This window comes from Mus caroli, unplaced genomic scaffold (genome assembly GCF_978045245.1).
Source record: "Mus caroli unplaced genomic scaffold, Mus_caroli_1 scaffold_11, whole genome shotgun sequence".
In the NCBI taxonomy this organism is placed as follows: domain Eukaryota; kingdom Metazoa; phylum Chordata; class Mammalia; order Rodentia; family Muridae; genus Mus; species Mus caroli.
In genome coordinates, this window is record NW_028227266.1 from 107,012,872 (window position 1) to 107,037,415 (window position 24,544).

The 24,544-nt window shown below is 48.2% G+C and overlaps 1 protein-coding gene across 7 annotated transcripts in view; it reads right to left on the minus strand.

The window, feature by feature from the left end:
• Positions 1–15,112: 15,112 nt before the first annotated feature.
• Dag1 (dystroglycan 1) overlaps positions 15,113–24,544 on the minus strand; it is a 68,817-nt gene continuing 59,385 nt past the window's right edge. For all 7 annotated transcript variants that reach the window (XM_021171406.3, XM_029481415.2, XM_085828017.1 and 4 more), the window contains one exon: positions 15,113–19,921. In XM_021171406.3, coding sequence (XP_021027065.1) covers positions 17,519–19,921 — 2,403 coding nt within the window. In that variant the 3' untranslated portion in view covers positions 15,113–17,518. The remainder of the gene's footprint in view (positions 19,922–24,544) is intronic.

Genomic DNA, 24,544 nt, shown 5'->3' on the forward strand with positions numbered 1-24,544 from the left:
AGGCTTATCTATATAGCATGTTCTGGGGCAAGCTATTGTGAGATATAGCAGGAGGCTGGCCTGGTGGGTAAAGCATAGAACAGGCTCGGTGAGAGACTTGCAGGATGCAAATGAATGGGAGTCTGTTCAGAGGTGTAAAGTGATTGAGATGTTGGGACCAGACCGTCAGGGGCTGGATATTGCTGTGGGGAAAACCATCCAAATAGTAGTGAGAATCGTCTGGGATTCATACTGAGGCTGAGTCCCATAGACCCAGAGTCTCGGGAAGCACCCCAGGGAGAGAGAGTGTACAGAGTCAGGTGAAATTGGGGCCAGAGAAGAGAAGTTATTGGTGGCCTTCTGCTGTGGCCCTCGGAGACTGTTCAGAGGGTTGTAAATTTCCCTCATTAGCCTGAGACCTTAGTAAACTTCCTCTTCCTCATTTGAAGGGAGGGGAGAAAGGCAAGACAACCAAAGCAACATAGTAGTGTCTGGTACTACGTGGGGCCAGTGTCACTTTCTATCCAAGGGAACTGTTAGAAAGGACCTTCTTTTGAGTAGTCTAAGTGGGAGGCTGGCCTGGTAGGGACAGGCAGCAAAGCCCCTGTCTCCTTACAAAGGCCTCAGATGTTCTCCTGAGAAAGAATGTCTGTAAAACCCAGACTATATTCTAAACCATGTGTGGCTCTAAATCATGGCTATGTAGGAGGGCTTAAGTAACTTGAATGCATTTCAGAAGTCCATCTCATTCTCTTAATACTGAAGAATGTATTAAATATCAGAAGTTCTAACCTCTCATGTTGTGGTAGTGGTGGCTTTGTCTTTAATCCCAGCACTTGGGAGGCAGAGGCAGGTAGATCTCTGAGTTCAAGGACAGCCTGGTCTACAGAGTGGGTTCCATGACAGCCAAGGCTACACAGAGAAACCCTGCCTTGAAAAACAAAAGCAAAAGAGTTCCAACCTGACTTGGGGTAGTCCAGGTGAACATGGACAGACCAGCGCTGTCTGTACAGGAAATGGACTTCAGCCCTTCCACCAAACATCCAAAGCTGCTTTTCCCCAAACTCTGTAATGGGGCAGGTAAAAATGAGAAGGAATTCAGAGTCTCCCGTCTTCCTGTTGTTTTCTGGTTAAACTCCTGAGCCTGTCTGGAACTGAGGGAGGAGAGCCTTCCCTGTGGTGCCCTTGCTGTGCTGAAGAGAGCCTTTGTTTCATTTCTGGTGACTATTTATGAACAGGCACCATGTGGGTCAGTATCTCAGACCGGCTACTCCCAGGGGGACCTTGGACTCACAAAGCCCCTAGTTCCTCGTGTGCAAAGTTAGGATAGTAACAGGGCCTGTAATAAGGAGGGTCTGAGGGTGAAGTCACTGGGGGGGGGGGGGGTGACACACAAGAATGAGAGTCCAGGGCTGGTGAGATGGCTCAGTGGGTAAGAGCACCCGACTGCTCTTCCGAAGGTCTAGAGTACAAATCCCAGCAACCACATGGTGGCTCACAACCATCTGTAACAAGATCTGACTCCCTCTTCTGGAGTGTCTGAAGACAGCTACAGTGTACTTACATATAATAAATAAATAAATAAATAAATAAATAAATAAATAAATAAATCTTAAAAAAAAAAAAAGAATGAGAGTCCAGCACACACAGATAATGCTGCCATTTGCTCTCTTGGGGATTGGTGACACATAGGCAATATGGCTGGTCAGACTGTCCCATACTAGACTGTTTTAGCTTTACAAACACCAGCTAGTGGGGGACATCTTGGGACCTCTACCTGGGGAGATAAAACATCTACTCACTCCAGATAGGGCACTAAAACGACAAAGTAATTCCACCAAGATCCAAGTTGGCAAACCAATGAGGTTATTGGACTCACCTACAGAGCATGCATTACTCCAAAGCACCCATCTCACTGGAAGGTGTCACACCCAACATGAATGACAACTTTCCCACAAACGCATAGATGGCGTCTCCCTTGTCCCCATCTACAGATAAACTTCCACCCTTTATACATTTACACACCTCCCAAGACCACAGGCCACACACAGAACAGAATTGCAAACAGCAGACGAGGGGACGCAAAAGGGATTGCCTGGGATCTCAGGTGAGGGTCCTGGCCCTTGCTACTGTGAAGGAATGTCAACAGGCACGATCTTGAGGGGCTCTGGTGAACAGTAACACCTGTTTCTGTTGAAGATGATGATGGCTACTGTGTTCAGAGGATGGTCTTCTACAACACATGGGTTGGGCCAGCTAGATGGGGGAAAGCACAGCATTTGTTTGGTTGGTTGGTTTTGTTTTGTTTCTGTAGAAATCACAGAAGTTGTGGCTTTCCACAGATTCAAGTCAACATGTCCCTAGTTCCTGGGGGAGTAATTAGCCCTATCCAGCCAGTAAGATTGGGGAGCTGTTCTCCTCAGGGTAGCTTCTTGGCTACAAATAGACCTCTAGGGTCTTTGCTACCATGGTGAAAAAGGGCATGCACCGTGGACCCAGGAGGACCTGGACGTGTAGGTTAGTAATGTCCTTCCTCTCTCAAAGTCAAACAATTCCCTTCCCTCTGAGGGGCATTTCCTGGAGCACATCTTTCCTGTCCACTTCCACCCCCGTCTCTCATCCCAAGGGCAGCTACTGACCATGGGGCAGTACTAACCCCTGGTGGTCGAGGGCTCTTGATTCAGCTAGACTTCTCGATGGAACAGATGGAACAATCGTATCTCACTGGCTTGCTCTTAGGGACTGATCCCTGCTCTTGGTTCTCCATAACGCTCTCAGCATTCTCTTACCTGCACTTGCTAGAAGTTCTACCATGACAAAGAGGGCTGGTAGAACTGGCTGACCTTCGCTCCAAAATTATCATTGTTAGGCTGCTGATCTGATAAGAACCAGGGAGAAGACAGACTGCATTCAGTGTCTCCTCATGGAGTGGGTGCCAGTGAACTGTCTTCACTCAAGAGACTTCACTTTGACTGTAAAACAACTGTGTGGTGTATCTGGTAGCTTTTCCCTGGAGGTTGAGCTACAGTCCCTCCAGGGACAGCATGGACTCAAAGACTCTACAGGAGTTTTCCAGGGCCCCAAGCCTCCCTAGCTGACTGTATCTTCTTATCAGACCCAAAGGGAATAGGTGGGTGGACATGCATGGGTTTGCTTCTTCGGCCTGTACACTGAGACATTTGCTAAGGAGTTGAGGAAAGGCAGGAGTTATGGCTCATGCTCGTGGTCCTGGATCTTACGGGTGGAGGTTGGGCAGGGGAAGGAAAAATTGAAAGCCTGCCTGAGTGATAAAACAACTTTGCTGAAGAGATGGTTCAGCAGTCACGAGCACCGGCTGTTCTTCCAGAGCAGCATTTCTCAACCTGTGGGTCGGCACCCTGCTGGGAAACCGTCATCTCCAAAAATATTTACACTGAGATTCATAACGGTAGCTAAATTATACTTATGAAGTAGCAGTGACATGATCTTATGGTTAGCGGTCACCACAGCATGAGGAACGGCATTAAGGGGTCTCAGCATTAGAAAGGTTGAGAACCACTGTTCCGGAGTGATCCAAGTTTAATTTCCAGCACCCACATGATTGTTCAAATTTACCTATAATTTCATTTCCAGGAGATCTGACACTGTCTTCTGGCCCCCGCAGGCATCAAGCACACATGATCAGGTAGGTGCACAGGCCTGTGGTCACCCAGCACATTAAAAAAAAAAAAAAAAAAAAAAAGTACACCAGGGTAAAGAAGACACTTTGCAGGCAAGAAAATGAGACAGGGCTGAGAAGGTGGCATGGTCACACAGGCATGAGAATCTGAGCGTGGATCTCCAGCGTGTAAAAACCTGGCATGTGGTGTACCAGGACTCCCATAACTAAGACCCCGTGGGGTTCTATGGCCAAATAGCCAAGCGATTCCAGGTACAGTGAGAGATCTTGTCTCAAAACAAAAAACAAAAACAAGGTAGAGAACACCACCTAATGTCAACCTCAGCCTTCCACATGTGCACAGGAATCAGTGTGTGGGCAGTGCCCCCACCCCCCTTCCACATGCACATATACACACAGGAAGCAGAGCACGTGAAATTCCCTTCCTGCTACAGCCAAAAAAAGAGGAGAATGGAGTTGGCAATAGAAAAGAGATAGGTGAGGAGAGGAAAGGATGGCTTGACTGGGAGATGGCTCAGAGGTTGAAATGCCTCTTACGAAGATCTAGGACCTCAGTTCAGACCCCTGGCAGCCACATAAATGCCGGGTGGGAGCGATAGCCTGCCTGCAATTCCAGCCTGAGAGGTGGAGACAGAGGATCCCCAGACCACGCTGGCTAGCAAAACTAACCATAGCGGTCAAGCTCTGGGTTTGACTGATAGACCCTGCCTCTGTCACTGGGATGGGGGGTGGTGTGACTGAAGACGATTCTTAACATCAACCTTAGGCCTCCACAGGAACACACACACACACATATGCACAACACACACAATAGAAAAAGAGGGCCGGAAGAGATGACTCAGCTGTTAAAAGTACATACTGCTCTTCCAGAGAACCAAGTTTGGGCCCCTCATCCTTGTCAATTGACTCAGAAGCACCTTTGCTCCAGCTCCAGGAGACCCAGTGCCTCGACCTTTTAGGGCCTAAACTCATGCACATACATCCCAGCACAAACACATGCCTGCCCATACAGATAATGAAGACTTACAAAAGTCAAAATTTTAATTGAAAAATTATTTAAAATGAGCCTTTAGCTGGGTGGTGGTGGCACATCCTTTAATCCCAGCACTTGAGAGGCAGAGGCCGGCTGATACTCTTTACGTAGGAGGTATACATAGAGTTCTAGAGCGACACAGAGAAACCCTATCTCCAAAACCAAAAACTAAAATCAAAACCAAAACCAAAAATAAGCCTTTAAACTCAGCATTCAGAAGACAGAGTCTGAAGGATCTCTTCAAGTTCCAGGACCCCCAGGACTACCTACAACCTTGTCTCAAAAATTAAAAGAAGGAATTCAGGTGACAGCAGATGCTGTTGAGGATGTGGAGAAAGAGGAACACTCCTCCACTGCTGGTGGGATTGCAAGCTGGTACAGCCACTCTGGAAGTCAGTCTGGAGGTTCCTCAGAAAACTAGACATAATACTACCGGAAGATCCAGCAATACCTCTCCTGGGCATATACCCAGAAGAAGTTCCAACTGGTAATAAGAACACCTGCTCCACTATGCTCATAGCAGTCTTATTTATAATAGCCAGAAGCTGGAAAGAACCCAGATGCCCCTCAACAGAAGAATGGATACAGAAAATGTGGTACATTTACACAATGGAGTACTACTCAGAAATTAAAACCATAGATTTATGAAATTCTTGGACAAATGGGTGTACCTGGAGGATATCATCCTTAGTGAGGTAACTCAATCACAAAAGAAGTCATTAGATATGCAGTCACTGATAAGTGGATTTTAGCCCAGAAACATAGAACACCCAAGATACAATTTGCAAAACACAAGAAAATCAAAAAGAGGGAAGACCAATGGGTGGATACTCCATTCCTCTTTAGAATAGGGAACAAAATACCCATGAAAGGAGTAACAGAGACAAAGTTTGGAGCTAAGACGAAAGGATGGACTATCCAGAGACCACCCCACCCAGGGATCCATCCTATAATCAGCCACCAAACCCAGACACTATTGCACAATGCCAGAAAGATTTTGCTGAAGGGACCCTGTTATAGCTGTCTCGTATGAGGCTATGCCAGTGCCTGGCAAATACAGAAGTGGATGCTCACAGTCATCTATAAGATGGAACATAGGGACCCCAATGGAGAAGCTAGAGAAAGCACCCAAGGAGCTGACGGGGTCTGCAACCCTATAGGTGGAACAACAATATGAACTAACCAGTACCCCCAGAGCTCGTATCTCTAGCTGCATATGTAGCAGAAGATGGCCTAGTCGGCCATCATTGGGAAGAGAGGCCCCTTGGTATTGCAAACTTTATATGCCCCAGTAGAGGGGAACACCAGGGCCAAGAAGGGGGAGTGGGTGGGTAGGGGAGCAGGGCGGAGGGAGGTATAGGGAACTTTCGGGATAGCATTTGAAATGTATATAAAGAAAATATCTAATAATAAATAAACATAAATAAAATTAGAAGAAGGATTAACTCCAAGCCTAGGGGATCTGACGCCCTCTTCTGGCCTCCTCAGGCACTGCATGAATGTGATGTCTAGACATATATTCAAGCCCTCATACATGTAAGAAATATATAAAAAAATAATTTAAAATGGAAAAAGAAGAAACATATGCATAAAAAAAGGAAGAATGGCTGAAGACATTTTTGGATGTTGGGATGCCATAGACACTTTGGGCTGTTTCAGAGAGACTGGGAGAACTCAGGGTTATCTCCAGGACTTTAACCCCCTTTCTGCCTCCATCCCCACTGTTTGTCATACTGCCCAGTGAAATGCAACTCCAGCCCCCAATACTCCCCTGGGTAGGAGAGACAGAAATAGAACTGAAAGGGAGAGAGGGAAGTCTAGAGAAGATTGCCCTCCAGGCTGGCACCACCCATAGACAGGGAATCAGGCACTCCCCAGGTAGGCAGGAGTCTGCAAAGAGACCTTATCCTGTCCTGCCCAAGTCCACGGCCCCTACTCCCCTCACCCCCTGCTGGCCTAAACAAACTCAATTTCATACTATAGTCTTCAGATGGCCACGGTTCCTGAAAGAGGAAAAAGACCAAGCCTGGAAAGTATAGAATTCCCCGGATGCTTTGCCCGTGTAGAACCTTTCCAGCTGCAGCGTGTAAATCTTTACTTGTATTATAAAGAGGCAGTTTGAAAAAAAAAAACAAATCATCAGAAATATTTGCCACTAGCGTAACCCCACCGCCCCTGCATATCGCTCCCAAGACAGCTAATTAAGCCCCATCGCTAGTAGAGTTACACACGTTCGAAGGCTTGTTGTGACAAGAAAAAATAATGAAGCCTTGGTTTCTGCAAGTTGTAAGCGGCCCAGTCAAAACATGCTGCTCTGCTGGCCCCTCTGCGCCCCGCCCCCTGCGGGTCTCCGCGCTGGATCCGCCTATCTCCCTGATGTACACCACGTTCGTTCTCTTCCAATGCCTGTTCTTCTACACCTCAGTGCTAGGCCAGAGAGGCCCACGGGAGACGTCCTTCAGGAGCTGTGTTTGTAAGAGAAAGACGGACATACAAATTGTTACTGATAAACTACAGGAAACTCCCAGCCTGAAGCTCCAGTTAGAGTTCTCCTCCCCAGAATCTCTATGTACTGCCCTTCACCCACCTTCGTTCCCCGGATGGGGGAGAGCAGGCCCCAGTGAGAAGTCACATTCTCACGGCATCCTCTGAGATGGGTCAGACATGTCTCATTGTAGGGGAAAGAAACAGCCTCTCAACCATACTGTTCTGCCCGCATTCAGTGAAGTCCATCAAGAGGGTCCCTCCCTGTTCACCTCTATTCTTTCCTAATACAAACCCAAGGACATTGCTGGGACTAACCCTTTGCTACATGGGACCTCCGACTGTAGGATAAAGCCATTTCCTTCACTGAGTTCCATCTGCGTCCCAATCAGGGTGGTTGGGTTGCCCTGTCATCTTTACTGACTTCTTAGGAAGCTCTCCAGAACTGTCAGAAAAGCTTCTGTCCTTCCAGGATGGAAGGGGAGAATGAGGCAAAGGATTGAAGTCATTGAGAGCAAAACCAAACCCCAGGGCAAGACGAAAGATTATAAGACCTTCATGGCAAAGATGCCCTAGTGTCTGCCAAGATGGGTGGTTTCAGTCAGTTAAACTTGACTGATGTTTTGAGTTAGGTTCTAGAGATACAACAGAGAGTCAAGACTGTTGAAACTAGTATGTGATATCCAAGTCTGACGTTTGCCAGTCTGCTGCTCAAACCAGACCCCGAACCCAATGCACTTGCTTCCTGCCTCTCAGTGTCCTGACCTGCCGTAGTGAGTTTAAGCATGGTTATCACCAGACAGTGAGGGCTGACACTACCGTTGGACATCGAGGTTGTCTGAGGAGACACTGCCCTGGCTGCCCCAGGACCTGGGCTGGGTGGGAGCAGGTATCAGTTGGGCAGCAACATCTGGGTTACCGTTACTATTTCTGTATTGCTAACCCCTCCAGCTGGGAGGCCTGGTGTGAACACCAGCTTTCCGGGAAGGCAAAGAGCTGACAGTGCAGACTAAGAATGCCAAGTAACGCTGGGCAAAGGACGGGCTCCATCTGCTGTAAGCAGAAAGGCCGTGAGCAATTGAATTGCCTTCCCCATCTTTATTAATGCTAATTCCATACAGGCTCACCCCTGCCCATTCCCAAGGCTGCTCTAAGAATCCTAGTCTTTCCTGAGCCTGAATCTCTCTGAGGAGGCTGGAGTTCCAGGAGTGTGCGGCCTCAGGACCCACAGCAGGGTTGTGGGGAATAATTATCACAGAGGCAAGGTCCAGGGACTCACAGTCAGCACTTCTTCAAGCTCTCATTTGCACTACATTCCCTTTAGTCTTAATTGTTTGTTTGTTTGTTTGTTTGTTTGTTTGTTTGTTTTGAAACAAGGTCTCAGTATGTAGCCCTGGGTGTCCTGGAACTTGCTATGTAGACCAGGCTGGCCTCAAAGTCACAGGCAAAGTCACCTGTCTTTGCCTCCTAAATTCTGGGATTGAATATATGTACCACTGTAGAGAAGGGAAACCTTGAACTTTTCCTGTATTCACCTCTGCAGTGCTGGGATTGTCGGTCTTCCAAGGCACAAGGTGTGGTGCTAGGGATGGAGCCCAGGCTTTTGCTTGTTGGGCAAACACTACAAACTGAGCTGCACCGCTGTCCTCACTCTAAGCATACCCTAGACACAGGAAAACCAACTATTCTCATCTCATCCCAACACACACACACACTCTCACATACACTCACACACATATACACTCACACACACACACACACACACACACACATATACACTCACTCACACACATATACACTCACACACACACATATACACTCACACACACATATACACTCACACACACACATACACTCACACACACATATATACACTCACACACACACACATATACACTCACACACACATATACACTCACACACACACACTCTCACTCACACACACACACACATATACACACACTCATATAAACACATTGTGGTGGTTTGAATATGCTTGGCCCAAGGAGTGGCACTATTAGGAGGTGTGGCCTTGTTGAAGGAAGTGTGTCACTGTGGGGATGGGCAATGAGAGAGACTCTACTCCTAACCACATGGGAGCCAGTCTTTTCCTGGCTGCCTTCGGAACAAGATGTAGAAATCTCAGCTTCTCCATCACCATGCCTACCTGCCATGTTCCGGCCTCAATGATAATGAACTGAACCTCTGAACCTGTAAGCCAGACCCAGTTAAATGCTGTTCTTATAAGAGTTGCCTTGGGGGCTGGTGAGATGGCTCAGTGGGTAAGAACACCCAACTGTTCTTCTGAATGTCCAGAGTTCAAATCCCAGCACCCACATGGTGGCTCACAACCATCCGTAACGAGATCTGACTCTCTCTTCTGGAGTGTCTGAAGACAGCTACAGTGTACTTACATATAATAATAAATAAATCTTTAAAAAAAAAAAAAAAAGAGTTGCCTTGGTCATGGTGTTTGTTCACAGCAGTAAAACCCTAAGACACACACACACACTCAATACACATACACACTTACACTCACACACATACGCACACTCACATTCACACTCACACACATACACACACACATTCACACACATATACACATACACACACTTAACATTCACACACACATATTCACTCACATACACACCCTCACACACACACATTCACTCACATACACACCCTCACACACACACATTCACTCACATACACACCCTCACACACATACACACCCTCACATATACACACACACTCACACACATTCACACACATACATACCCTCACACATACACACTCATACACACACACTCACACACATACACACCCTCTCACACACACACTCACACACATACACATGCTACAGGACATGAGCTCCTGCATCCAGCAGGTCTACATCCACTTCAGAATCCCCATGGCCAGTTCCTGCCCATCTCAACCCTGGGCTCCCTGAGGATGAGTGCATCTGAAACAAAGCTAGTTTCCTCTCAGAGACATCCCTCAGAGGTCCACCCACCTCTGACACTAACTGGACCAGCTCTTTGCTCCACCTCTCTTTCCCAAGACCTTTTTTAGAAGACGTTCTAAGACTTACAGTGGTTCTCAACCTCCCCATAGTTGAGACCCTTTGATACAGTTCATGTTGTGGTGACCCCCAACTATAAAGTTATTTTCTCTGCTACTTCATAACTGTCATTTTGCTGCTGTTGCAAGTGTAAAGCAGATATCTGTGATTTCTAATGTCTTAGGCGACCTCTGTGAAAAGGTCATTCGACCCCAAAGGATCAACCTCCCATGTGGGTTCTCAACCTTAGGCTGTTAACCGTAGGTCCCCTTAGTATCTAAGGGAAGTGGGAAGTGATCCTGGAGCACTTCACAGTTCAAGTCACCGTGAAGGAAGGCTGACTTATTATCCTCAGCTTGTCCCCATTGTGGTAGGCTCCAAACTTATCTGTCTCTATATCCTGAGACTGAGCTACCCTGTAGACAGAGAACAACAGCATTCTTGGCCAGCTAGCGATCATCTGCTTTCCCAGTGTGTGCCGGGAGCTGGACCGTCTGAGGAAAGGCATTCTCTGGCGTTTCAGGGCACTCAGGCCCCAGGTCCACAAGAGAATGAGCCACCAGTTCTCCATCCCCATTCGTTTCTCGGGTCATGTTCTTTGCCCAGGAGTACAGACTAAAACGACTCCAACAACCAGATGTGCCTAACTGCTAGTCTAGATGCTCCCAAATCCCAAAGTACCCTATCAGGCTATCCCCTGCCTCGGATGCTCTCAGGATCGAAGAAGGAGAGACTATAAATCCAACAAACCCAAATTGTGGAAGTTAGACTTCAGGGAACACAGGTCTTAAAGTAAGAGAGAACTCTGTGCTGGCAAAGGATGAGGGTCTCCTCAACCCACGTTTATGTGTTTAGTAATCTGAATCAGAAACCAACTTTCAAGAGTTCTCTTTCCAACATATGGATCACGGGATCGAATTCAGGCAACTGCCCTTACACTAAGCCACCTTGCTAGGACGAGTAGTTAGAATCCCAAGGACTATATAATACACCAGAATTCAAACTTTGCAGGCAGAATTCAAACCCCAGAGCAGAAGCCAGCGCAAAGCCAGGGCCTCAACGTCACCCATTCCCCTGCAGGCTTCCTTTTATGAGGGAGAATGTAGTATGTGAATGACAGCCTGGGATTACCAGACACACTCTCAGAACCCGGCAGGGTAGTGAAGCCTGAGCGCCACTAGAGGACCGCTCCGCCCGCCTCTCTGCTTCAGTCCTGCCCACATCCGGGTGGCCCCTCCCCTCCCAGCTATGCTGACGCAATTTAGCCCCTCCCTCCCTAAGTCATTCCAGCCCACAGCCGGACTTTCTGATGCCTGCGGCATTCTTGTTCCCACCCACAACCCACCTCTTCAAGCCCCGCCCACCGCTGGCCTCTTAGTCCTATAGCGCTATCTCCTGGTAGTCGGGAGACATTGTTCTCCTTTGGGGCTACATCGGAGCTGACCCAGTCCTTCCTGGGGCTTCCTTGGCGTGCTTGTGGAGCCACTATCAGATTGAGACCTAATCCTTGCCCTGGTCCTGAACCTGCCTAGAGGCCTGGGCTTCACAGAACCCCCAAGAGACGTGGTCTCAGACGAAATTCGAGTCATCTTCAGCAAAGTAGGAAGCAAGTCTCGATGCTTAGGTGTCAACTGTTGCTCCTACCACTGGAATTCCCAGCAGATGGGCACCCCTCCTTTAAACTACTGTCTCCTCTGCATCTTCTAGAGTCCTCATAAAGAAGTGGTAAATCCATCCCTCATTAGGTTTATTTAAAATCTTGGTCTTTATTGGGAAGAGAGGCCCCTTGATCTTGCAAACTTTATATGCCCCAGTACAGGGAAACACCAGGGCCAAGAAGTGGGAGTGGGTGGGTAGGGGAGCGGGGGGTGGGGGTGGGGGTGGGAGTATGGGGGACTTTCAGGATAGCATTTGAAATGTAAATGAAGAAAATACCTAATAAAAAATTGGAAAAAAAAAACACCTTGGTCTTCTACAATACAAACAAAATAATAGTGTTGGGGTCACTCCTAGGAATGGAACCTGCCTTACGCTAGTTTGGAAAAATGTGGCCAACTTCTCTGCCTTAGCCATCGTGCATCAAAGACAGTAATTTATAGAAAGTGAGTAAAATAAACCACTTTTCTTTCTTTTTTTTCTTATTTTCAAGATAGGACCTCACTGTGTAATCCTGGCTGACCTGGAACTCAAAGAGATCCACCTTCCTCCCAAAATGCTGGGGCTAACAGCATGTGCTACCACACCTGATATCTTTTCCCTTTCATTTTCCCTTTCATTTTTAAAGATCTGTTTTTATTTATGTGTAAGTGTGTCTATGTTAAATGTATGTCCTTGGCCAGCTAGCAATCACCTGCTTTCCTAGTGATCACACAATCACACACATACACACCCTCATATACAGAGCAGAAGAGGGCATCCAGGAGACTGAGACACCAGATGTGGGTGTTAGCCACTGAACTTGGGTCCTCAGAACTGAACTTGGGTCCTCAGGACTAACAAATAGCAAGTGCTCTGAACTGGAGAGCATTTCATCTCTCCTACTCCCATCTCCTCTTTGGGGGGGCGGGGGTGGTTTTGAGACAGGGTTTCTCTGTATAGCCCTGGCTGTCCTGGAACTCACTTTGTAGACCAGGCTGGCCTTGAACTCAGAAATCTGCCTGCCTCTGCCTCCCAAGTGTTAGGATTAAAGGTGTGCACCACACTGCCTGGCGCCATCTCCCCTTTTTTGAGACAAGATCTGCTAAGTAGTCTTGGCTGGAGTGGAACTCACCATGCAGACAAAGCTGGCCTCAAACTCAGAGAGGTCCATATGCCTCTGGCTCCTGAATGCTGGATTACATAGTGTGTGCCACTGCAGGCTTTTTGTTTTAAGACAGTCTCGTGTAGCCAAGACTGATCTCAGATTTTTCTCTGTAGCCAAGGCTGTCTTCAACTCCTGCTCCTAATGCCTCTGCTTCACACACGCCAGGATTACAGGCGTGTGCTACTGTGCTAGACTGATAGGGATTTGGTTTTGTTTTTTGTTTTTTTGAAACAGGGTTTCTCTGTGTAGCCCTGGCTGTCCTGGAACTCACTCTGTAGACCAGGCTGGCCTCGAACTCAGAAATCCACCTGCCTCTGCCTCCCGAGTGCTGGGATTAAAGGCGTGCGCCACCACCGCCCGGCCTCTGATATGGATTAAGACAGCAATACTGAAACTAAAACTTAGCTTTGAAGGACCGGTATTTGAGTATTGTAAAATAAAACCAGGGAAGAGCTCCTCCTAGCGGCTCGTTTGGTAGGAGCATGGAGAAAGAAGCTAGAAACTACATCTTAGCAATAGTCTGGAGCCTCTAGAAGCCAGGCGAGTCACAGTTCATAAACACACTAGGTCCTCTAGCCAACAGCCTTGTCTCGCCCATGATTGATCCAGAGATCTTGGCTCTCACGGAAGTGTCTACACAAGATTGCTAAGAATTCAGATCCTCCGCTTTTCTCTCCACCTCTCTTGAGGGCCGACTGACTATAGTCCATTATCTCAACTCCATGCCCCAGTTCACGGGGTATCTTGGAGCCCCTTGGAGACAGCACTGTCCTAACCTCAGTAACAGACTGGAGAGCCGTGCTGGAGGGATCCCAGGAAGTAACCCTGAGTCAAATCAAGTAGAAAAACAGGTTCCTCTTAGTACCCTTCTGCCTGCACCCTGCCCTCCTATCACCTTCTGTTCATAGGCAGACTCACTTCCACCAAGACAAGATCAGAGGAACTTGGCCTGAGGGCTGGGGAGCAGGCCATCTACCAGGCTCAACAGCAGACTCATCTCCTGCAGAGAAGACAGGGAGCAGCAGCTGGATCCCCATGCACCCTGTAGCTTCGCGATCATCCTCAGTTTCACCTTAAGCTGAGCTTTCTGGGGGTCAGCTTAACCGAGAGCAATTGTGGGGTCATCTACGGGGTTCCTGCTGCAATGCTTAGAAGGCTCGGTGAGGCGTGTGCCTTGTGCCTTTGAACACTTGTCAGGAGTCTTTCCTGATGGGGTATCTTTGGACAAGGTCTCATGAGTCCCAGGTGAAACTTACTAAGTAGCCTACTCTGTCCTTGAACTCCTGAGCCTCTTAGCTCCACTTCCCAAGAACTTGGGTTATTGGTGTGACCCTCCATGCCTGCCTTTGTGCCTAGGCTGGTTTTGCCTTGGCATTTTCAAGGTGCTACACATTTATATCCTAACTGCAAACACTTTTGGACCATCAGGAAAAGTGGGGTGCAAAGACTCATGGTGAGCTGGTAGAAGCAGAGACAAACCAGAAGAGGCACCGTGTTTTCTGTAACCACTGGCCCTCTGGCAACAACTGCTGCACCTCTACTTCCTGTATGAGCATTGTCCCAGGAGAACACCTGTCCTTTCCTAGATCTGGAGTACGCTCATTCTACCCGGGCGCGTCTACATCCTGACAGGCACCACCTTACGGCTGGCCACCCAAAATCTGGAAGCTCAAGCACAAAGCACCCTGGCTAGAAACGGCTCGCTAAGGTTACCAGCCAATCCCAAGCCCATAGGTATTTTTGGATAAAAGCCACAGTGGAGTTTCCATCAGCATAGCTCCACCCCAGCCTTCAGAGAGGCTGCCTCTTCTGAGGCACATCTCCCATCACGCTCCACCCCATCCACTAGACTCCCAGTTATACCCTACCTTGGCAAATGAGGAAACTGAGGACTGAAGTTAGTCTTGATTGATGCAAAGGCAGGAGGAGCACTACAAGAAGCTTGCATATTGGCAGAGTTCCCGGCGGCACAGAAACGACAGCTTCTGCAGAGGTTCCCTGAGCTGCCCTTCTCTACCATGATTGATACTCTCCCACCATTCACACCCAGGAACCAGAAGAGCCCAGGTAAATAGACAGTCAGAGGCAATGCCATTGTAATAAAGACACTGCTTTTATTTAGTTTGATATGTTTCTATACAGAATGCAGAAAACACATCTTAAAATCATATAGAAGGAAATAAAAACACGTCAGTGGTTGGTGAACACTTGAATGTGAGATTGGCTCTCTGTCTCAGAGTCTGATGGCCATGGCCAGCTCAGGGCTCAGGGAGGGGGCTGCCTGCAAAGGCATTGTTGCTGTTGTTATTCTGTTCACTGCCCCACTGCCTCCAGTTGCTATGACAACAGGCCACTTTGGGCCTGCCTCCTCTCTACATGGCAATGCCCAATGGTGGGGTTGCTAAGAGCAACAAGAGTTATCTAGAGGGCTTTCCAAAGCCCTCACCTGGAATACTGGGATTTGTTTGTTTATTTATTTATTTATTTATTTATTTTTGATGAGGTCACCAGAAATAATTTCATCGGATCAGATCCCTGCTCTTGACTCTGGGACATCAGGGAAACTCCAGCTTGGACCAGAGCTTGGGAGCACAAGGCCCAGTCACCAGCCATCCATGAAGCACTCATAGGCAGACTCCCGCATGGGGAGTGCTCACTACAAAGAACCCTCCTGGGGGCTGAGCAGGAAGGGTAGGCCTTGTGGAGAAAGCAGAAGGAACCACCATTTGGAAGCATCGCTTCTGAACTACTGGCCTTTCCTTCCTGAGACAGCACACCCTCTGCTAAACAGTCGATATGGCTTAGAAGGTACTGCTCCGTGTGCAAAGGGAGCCTGGGTCCACCCACCCACCCTCCATCAGGGAAGGGATACATTATTGCAAAAGGCTTTCCTCCCTAAAAGGTACCCGAAATAACTCAGACATCAAGAAAAGGCATGCTCAAAATGGTTTCTTCCAAAGGAGGAGAATCAAAGCAGAGTGGGTGCCCCTGAGTCATGGGACAGAGATGCAGTCAGATGGACGATGTTCTGCTAAAAAAGGCAAAGGAAGCCTCTATGTAATCCAGAATTTAACCCATTAGGAAAAGAAGGGGGGAGGGTCCAAATGAGCAAAGCCATCAGTCCCATGGAGTCGACACTAGGAGCTTGTACAAACTGCTGCTAAGCATCACCATTTTTTAATCTTTTTTTTTTAATAAAACAATTTGAGGCTGTATAAAAACTTTAGTAAAAAATTAGCTTTGAGAGCCCACAGACTTTTACTATGAACTATTGCTGGCACTCTTCCCCAGCCACAGGCCCACGGCCCAGGACTGGAGCGCCAGAGAAGAGGGGGCAGGGTATATGGGGTAGGGCTGTGGACTGTTGGGACAAAGTGGCCAAGGTCAAGTGAGGAAAGAGCATCACATGACATAAAAATATTGCATCTTCACCAAAATGTCCCCCACTGAGTGTTTCAAAGACCGTGATATTCCTTTTAAGAGGGAAGGAAAAGAACAGAACCAAACCAAACCAAACCCACAGAGAAGGGAAAAGAAAGGTTGATGAGGTGGAGTCCTTCGACCTTCCCAGGTGCCCCTACGAGCAGCTGGCCCACCTTGGAGCACCTAGGTTGGAGGCCACAGCCACCAATACCTTTTGGAGTCCCTTTCCCACAGAAATGAAGACCCCCTTGGTGGTAGGCCACTAGCGTGCATGGGGTAGAGGTCAGGATGTCCATGGCCCAAGAGGCCCCTCCAGCTTCCAGCCCCTGGCAACAGCGGGAGAGCGAACCCAGCACCAGGGCCCTGGCACCTGAGCCAGGACCAGGAGGCCCTCAGTCAGGCTCTGGGATATCAGAGCAACCAAGTTGACATAGTGTGAAAAAATAGGATTCCTTTGATAAAAAATACTGTCCCTTGGTCTTCTCTAAGTTTGAAACACCCTGGGATCTTATTTTTAGCAAAGCAATTCCCCATACCCACCCAAAAATTATACGTACAAGTTTAGGTAAACAGCAGATTAAATGTAAAAACTTAACCTTAATTTCTGAAAGTCCTTTGAATGTAATCTTTAGCTACTGTTTTCCATGTTACATCCTGCAGCTAGACACACGTGAATAGAAAAAACAGTACAGTTAGTGTTAAAGGCAAAATGCAGAGAGCTGGGGCCGCCCAGCACTGCCTGCGAGTTCATTCACGGTTCCTCGCTCCCTCCTTCTACCTCTACTCAAACAGTGCTTCAGAGCCATCAAAAAACGCAGCGAAGACTTTTCTATGAACAAACAAAAAGCTGTTAGGCAAAAAATAAAAATAAAAAAGTCCCCCAAAGTCTCTCCAGCAGCTTTGGGGTTTGGGAGGACCAGAGAGGGCGGGCTTGTCCAGGCCCTGTGTGTCAGTGTGTGCTAGGTCAGGTGTTGGGGACCAGTGGGCAATGGTCTGTGGGCCACCGGTCTCTACAGACAACACCAAGTTGTCTCCAGGCCCCTGCCCTACCCCTGCCTCCACCCAGGCGCTTGTGGGTTAAGGGGGAACATATGGAGGGGGTGATCGGTATGGGGTCATGTTCTTGGGACGGGAGCCCTTGCCCTCCATGGGAGCTGTGAAGGGTGGGGGTGGCTGATAGGGAGGTGCGTTAGGATCCTCATCCCGCAGGGGTGTGTACTCTCCCACAGTGTCCTGGTTCAGAGGAGTGGTCTCGGGCACACTCTGGTTGGGGTACTCAGGAGGTGGGAGGGGAGCCTTCTCTTCCTGCAAGATGAGCGGCATGCTGGAAGAGGGCGGGGGCTTAGAGTCATCCAGCTCATCCGCAAAGATGATAGGCACCCCCTTCTTAATAAAGGTGGCCTGGTCCTCAAGGGTCAGCTTGCCCTTCCTCTTCTTGCGATAGCAGATCATAGCGATGATTCCAGCGATGAGTAGGATGGCCGCGACCACCACGGCTGGGATAACGGTGTGCAGGTAAACATCGTCCTCACTGCTCTTCTCGGGGTCCCTGTCTGGAACCTCTGTGGCTGGTGCGGCTGAGCTTCCAGGAGAGGGTGGTGCCACAGGGATAAACTGGAGGTGCCGACAACTGCCAGAGCCCGTCACAGCAATACTCAGAGCCTTAAAGTCAGGCTCCAGAGCATTGGAGAAGGCAGGACGAGGCTTCCCATTTTCATCAGCAATCCTGCGGCTCAGCCCTATGATCTGCTCCTTGGGGCAGGGCTCCAGGGGCAGAGTGTTGTTGGTCCATTCCACCACGATAGAGCCCCGAGTGATGTTCTGAAGGGTGATGGAGCTGCAGTTTCGATCCCCAAAAGCAAAAGCTAGCTTCTTTACCAAAGCAATTTTCTTGTGAATGTCATTCACCACCGGTGCTGGATCCCCTGCAAGCCTGGCCTTGAACCGTGCAGGAGCCTTGTCCCCTTGTGGGCGCTTGTGAACATGGATCTCAAAGGCATCCACAGCGGAGAGGCCCCCTTTGTCTGTGGCGTGCATGAAATACTCATGTTTTCCCACATGGCTGCTGTCAGGCAGGCCATACATGAGCTGGCTGTTGCTGTTAAACTGAACCCACGATTTCTCACCTACTAACTGCTGCTCTCGAAGCTTCAGGGTCAGCTTGAGCTTGTCGGTAGTGGTATCCTCATTGTCATAGAAGGTGTCTGATGGAATCTTTACCTCAAAATAGGTTCCCACCCAGGCATCTACCCTGTCAATGTGATTCTTGAGCTCTGGCCGCTGGTTAGGCTCTCCCCCACGGGGCACTCCACTGGTGGTAGTACGGATTCGAGTGGGTGGGGAAGCTGTCTCCAACCTGGTGATGGGTGCTTTGGTGGTGACTCGGGGCACTGGTCGGGGTGTCCGTGGTTTTTTGGTTGGCCTCCGAGTTGTGGTAGTTGACGAATCAGTTGAAGGCGTTGCTGGCTTTGGCGTGGACACTCGTGGCTTCTTTGTGGTAGTTGTTGGAGGAGTAATAACGGCTGTGGGCTCTACATAGCCAGGAATTGTCAGTGTTGGGCGAATCTGGCCAGGAACCGTGGTACCAGCTTCTGACACCCGAGTAGGCTGGATAGGGCCCAGAGTTGGGGTCTGAATAATGGCACCTCGCGTCCGAATGGTGACCGTGGGCTTCCCTGGAACAGGATCCCTGACAGGAGGAGCCATGGTCTCTGTTGGAGGTGCAATGGCTGGAGATGTAGGCGTAGGCACTATCCGCGATGGTGGCTCCTGAATGGCCGTGGTTGGGGGTCCAATGGCAGTAACAGGTGTGGGTGTGGCATGGATCTGCCTCCGGAGTCGTTTGGGGAGAGTGGGCTTCTTATTGGCAATGTGCCAACCCACCACAGGATAACCAAGTTGGGCAGACATAGCACCCTCCCTAGCAGGGGTTTCTACACCACGGATGTCAGGGACGCTATTCTGGTTCAAGGCGCAGCCTAGTTTCCAGGACAGGAGAGCCCCATTCTCTACCACTTTCTTTGCATTTCCTGGGCCAGCCATGAAGGCAGACATGTCAAATAGTCTATTATTCACTACAGGCACCAACTTCATGTTGTGAAGTTCTACTTCTGAGAAGCTCTGCATTCTGTTCAACAGATCGATCCTTTGCTTTGGGGTCATCTTGGTGAGGTCAGCATCCAGAATCACTGTAAGGACAGTCACTGGCTCATCCGCAGCACAGGCAGATGGCACTACCTCACCAGGGTCTGATGAGGCTGCCCGTACAGACTGTGGCTCACTGTGGTCTTCAGGGTAGACCTCGATGGAGAACACACTGGAAGTCTGGGGGACGTGGCTTCCATTGGCTCCCAGGCGTGCAGCACTCACTGAGATGTAATGCACACCCTTATCAGTGTCGAGAGGAAGGCCTTCCAAAACATGACTATGTGGGTCCCAGTGTAGCCAAGACGGCAAGGCCTCCTTCCCTGCTGCAGACACCTAGAAGAAACATAAGTGTGAGTTATAAATGTTATCATCATGGCCTAGCCTAAAATGATCACCATAATAAACCAAGGTCTAACCTGAGGTATGTGATAAGCTGGAGGAATGATTTAGAATTCCTGCTGGGAAATCCAACTCATCACCTCCTGAGGAAAGCAGTAGTGCCCTGTCACATGCCACACAGCACTGGGACACACTAACACACACTAGGATGCCATGGTCCTTAAGAACATATGGACTTTGACTGGGCATCATGCTCACGGGTAATCCCAGAACTCAAGAGGCAGATCTAAGGAGGGATGAGTTGAAGGCCAGTCTGGGGTACAGTTTGAGACCCTGTCTCTAAATACAAACAACCAAAGCTAGAGAGATGGCTCAGCAGTTAAGAGGGCAGACTGCTCCTCCAGAGGACTGGGATTTTGTTCCTAGCACCCATCCTGGGTAGCTGTAGCTGCAGCTTCTGGAGCTAGCTCCTAACCTCTGCTGGCCTACTCTAGCAACTGCACACATGGGCACATAGACTCATGCAGGCAAACACACTGGTACATATATAAAAAAGTAAATCTTAAAAAATAAAACCAGTGGGCTGGAAAGATGGCTCAGCGGTTAAAAGCACTGACTGCTCTTCCGAAGATACTGAGTTCAAATCCCAGCAACCACACAGTGAATCACAACCACCCGTTATTAGATCTGATGCCCTCTTCTGGGGTGTCTGAAGACAACTACAGTATACTTACATATAATAAATAAATCAATAAATCAATCTAAATATATATATATATATATACACACACACACATATACAGGTAAAAACAAACAAAGAAACAAACACGACCAGTGAAAACATGTAAATTAAAAAACAAAGATTCGGGCTGGTGAGATGGCTCAGTGGGTAAGAGCACCCGACTGCTCTTCCGAAGGTCCAGAGTTCAAATCCCAGCAACCACATGGTGGCTCACAACCATCCGTAATGAGATCTGGCGCCCTCTTCTGGAGTGTCTGAAGACAGCTACAGTGTACTTACATATAATAAACAAATAAATAAATCTTTAAAAAAAAAAACAAAGATTCTTGTGGACTTTTCTATGAGTAATACACCCTACTTGCCAGCTTACTTTATTCCAGCCTGAAACACCCTTTCCAGTCCCTCTATTACTTCCAGCCTGAAACACCCTTTCCAGTCCCTCTATTACTCTTGGCAGACACACACTGCTCAAGTCATAGGCCCAGCTTAGTACCTTGCCGCACACAAACGCAAGCGCACATACGTCTGGGGAGAAGGAAGGTCTATACCCCGAATGACTTGTTTTACAATCATCACTTAATGCATAAAGATCAATAAGGTACACATTTCTTATAAAATAATTAGTTGTAATGTCTGTCTAAATGAATCCCACTTCTCAAACCCCAACAACTGTGGTCCTCAGAGTAGGGCGACTAAAACTATTCTAGAACAATGTCGACCACAGGCGTCTGTCTCAGGGATGAACTCAGTTGCCTGTCTAGACGGCACCAACCTTGGCTGGGCTCAATCTCTAGGACTAAATAAAGTGGATGTGGTAAATACACGGTGAGTTTGACTTAAGATGAGATACATAAAACCAAGTCCCCCAAAAAAAGGGAAAGGAAAGGAAAGGAAAGGAAAGGAAAGGAAAGGAAAGGAAAGGAAAGGAAAGGAAAGGAAAGGAAAGGAAAGGAAAGGAACGAAGTCCCCTCCATCTCTAAAGGAGAGGCGGTGAGAAGGAAGCGTGCACAGTCCGCTAGTGCCCTTGACACAGAAGAGTCTTAAGGAGCCCAATTCTTGATTATCCCCAAAAGAATCGTTCAGATTTCTTTCAGTGTGCGAGTCCTCTCCCTCAGTGACATACACAAGGAATTTCTATTGGCTGACAAGAGAGAAATGCAAACTTGCTTCTAGTCCAGGTCCATATTCAGCTCTTCTCTTCTCACCTTTGTGAAATACAAACTCCTGCCCCTGATTCAAGAAAGGTCACGCACTCTCTTACTCTCTTGCCCTCTGCTCCCCCTCCCCACCACCACGTGGCCGGCTTCTACTTCTCTACTCTTTTCCCTCTCTCTGCCCTTCTACAATAAATGCCTTAAAACCATGAAAAGAGAGAGAGAGAGACAGAGACAGAGACAGAGACAGACCTGGGGGGGGGGGCAGTTGAGGGAGAGGCATTCTCTGCTCTGACTGAAAGTGTTTTCAGCCCCCTGGTCCTGCTCTAAGTCCAGAGACACAATAGACAACAGGAAGAAATTTTCAACACTAGCTCAGGGATTATTTTTAGTTTAAGGCCACAGCTTAACATAGGCCCTATGGCAAAGGAGTTAATGTCATGCCTCTGGGCACCCTAGGTCTCCTTCCCATCAAAAGCCAGGAACCTGAATGTTTGGAGGAGACTCCAGTTCAAACCTCAGATTTGTACACAAGACATCTTCTACCAGAGACTTTAAATGCCAGATTTAAAATTCTGATCCTCAGCCAAGTATGGTGGTACATGCCTTCAATGGCAGCACTAGAAACAAGGTCAGCCTGGTCTACAAAATGAATTTTAAGGACAGCCAGGGATACACAAGAAACCCTGTCTAAAAAACAAAAACAACAACCACCAACCCAATCCCCTTTAGCCTAAAAGGTGAGATGACTGGTGAGTTCAGCTCTAAGGCACTGATTCCGTATTCTGTACTTAGGCCTTCTTACACAGAACAGAACTCGGAAGATGGAAAGTTTGTGGCAGGATTGGCAGGAGGCTGTAGCAGAAGTACCCATATGCATTATATGCCAGAAAATACAACCAAAGGCTCTGCTCTAAACCAGTGCCCTTCAAGGCATGGAGGAAGAGCAATTGAGTAGGAGTTTCCATTACTTATTCTTCATCAAAAAAGATTTCATTCACAGTTTCAACAAGGCAGTAAATATAGCCAAAAGGACAAAACTACAACTGAACTAATTTTAATGAGCTTCTGAACCAAAAAACTGTAAGTGCTGCCATTCAGGCCTGCAAGACACATCTACGCAGGAAGTGCAGGGAATGAGACTCCATGAACAAGCACTTGTACTGCTGCCAGTGGCCTGCAAAATCAATTCCCTCATATTACAAGCCTTCTGGTGGGTCCTTTGCATCTGTGATAGCATCTTCCAACAAGTACCTCTGTACTCATCAAGCCCTGGGCCTTTTCCTGAATTCACTTACAGATATGCTAGGTGCCCTCTTTCCATGGTCCCTATTAAAACCTATACCACCTGTTCAGGTAAAGTTCCTAAAACCTTCCCTCAGACCTTGTCACTGGCCCTTAACCTTCAGCTCTCTCCCCTGGCTAGGCCAACCTGCAAGGTTACCTAGAAGGTTGGCTGCAAGGAGCCACAGGAAACCCTCTGAAGCACTCCCAAATGAAGCAGTCATAACCCTTTGTTTTCTATCCTGTGGCCTTCTGCAAACGGTAAGTGTGGCAGTCACAAAGCAGAGCTACATTCAGAGAGAGAACACAGGTCTAGCTTGAGGCTAGAAGGTCAGACATCATGCCAAGTAAAACAGCCAGAACTGCAAGGGAGAATCACTCACCCCACATCCAGATATGTCAATGTCAGAACTATACTCGGTTCCTCTCTCAAAGGCCTGGACCACGGGACCACATTCCAGGCCAGCCAGTACCCTTCTGATCTGAGCTATGAAGTACTTTATCTGATGTTAACTATTCTCCCCTAAAAATTAATCTTTGGGACTGGAGAGATGGCTCAGTGGTTAAGAGTACAACTGCCTTATAACTCCAGTTTCAGAAAATCCGATGTCCTCTTCTGGCCTCTGCAGGTGACTGCGCACATGCCAGGCACATTCAAGCATGAACATATATTCAGAAGAAAAATCTCCACAAAAGAGCAGTTAAACACAGTTATAGCCACTCAAAGAGTTTTCACAGTCAATCCTTCTCCCTAAGTCTTGGCATCTATTTTTACTTTATCATTTTATTTCTCAGCTCTTGCCAGTAATTTAAAAAAAAAAAAACCAACCAGGGAAGCCTCTATTTTCAATAAGTATTTAAGTTGATGAGTCTGGACAAATACCATTCTGACAGCCCCACTCCCAAGGACGCTTTCCTTTGGCAACCCACACTTCCCGGTGTGCCATGCTCACAAGGGGTCCATTCAGAACCAGGGAACACCCACTCGAGGCAGGAAGAAACTGTAGTTCATCTCACGCAGGCTGCATTGCCACAAAGCTCTCAAGCATCCCCCCCCCAAAAAAAGCCCCTTTCATGAACCCCTCTTCCTGACCACAGAGAGCAGCCATTGTTCTCAGGGAAACAATTAGGCAGCCCATGCCAGCGGCTGAGCAGAGTCCCAGCAAGGGCTGCTCCCAGCCAGCCAACAGCTTGGGCTGAGGAAAAGTCCACATTGTCTGAAAGCAAGGAGGCTGAACAAAGCAGGGGTGAAGAAAAGCCACGCCCACAGGCTGTGCCAAAGTGAGAGCTCGGGGAGGGCTCTGCAGGGACATCATATCAATATATATCACTCTTTCAGGTGATATGAAGTATTTCTTGCCTTTTTTGTTATATTTTTCCAGACAGGGCCTCACTTTGCAGCTGAAACTGAGCTCAAACTGAAAGAAATCCTCCTGC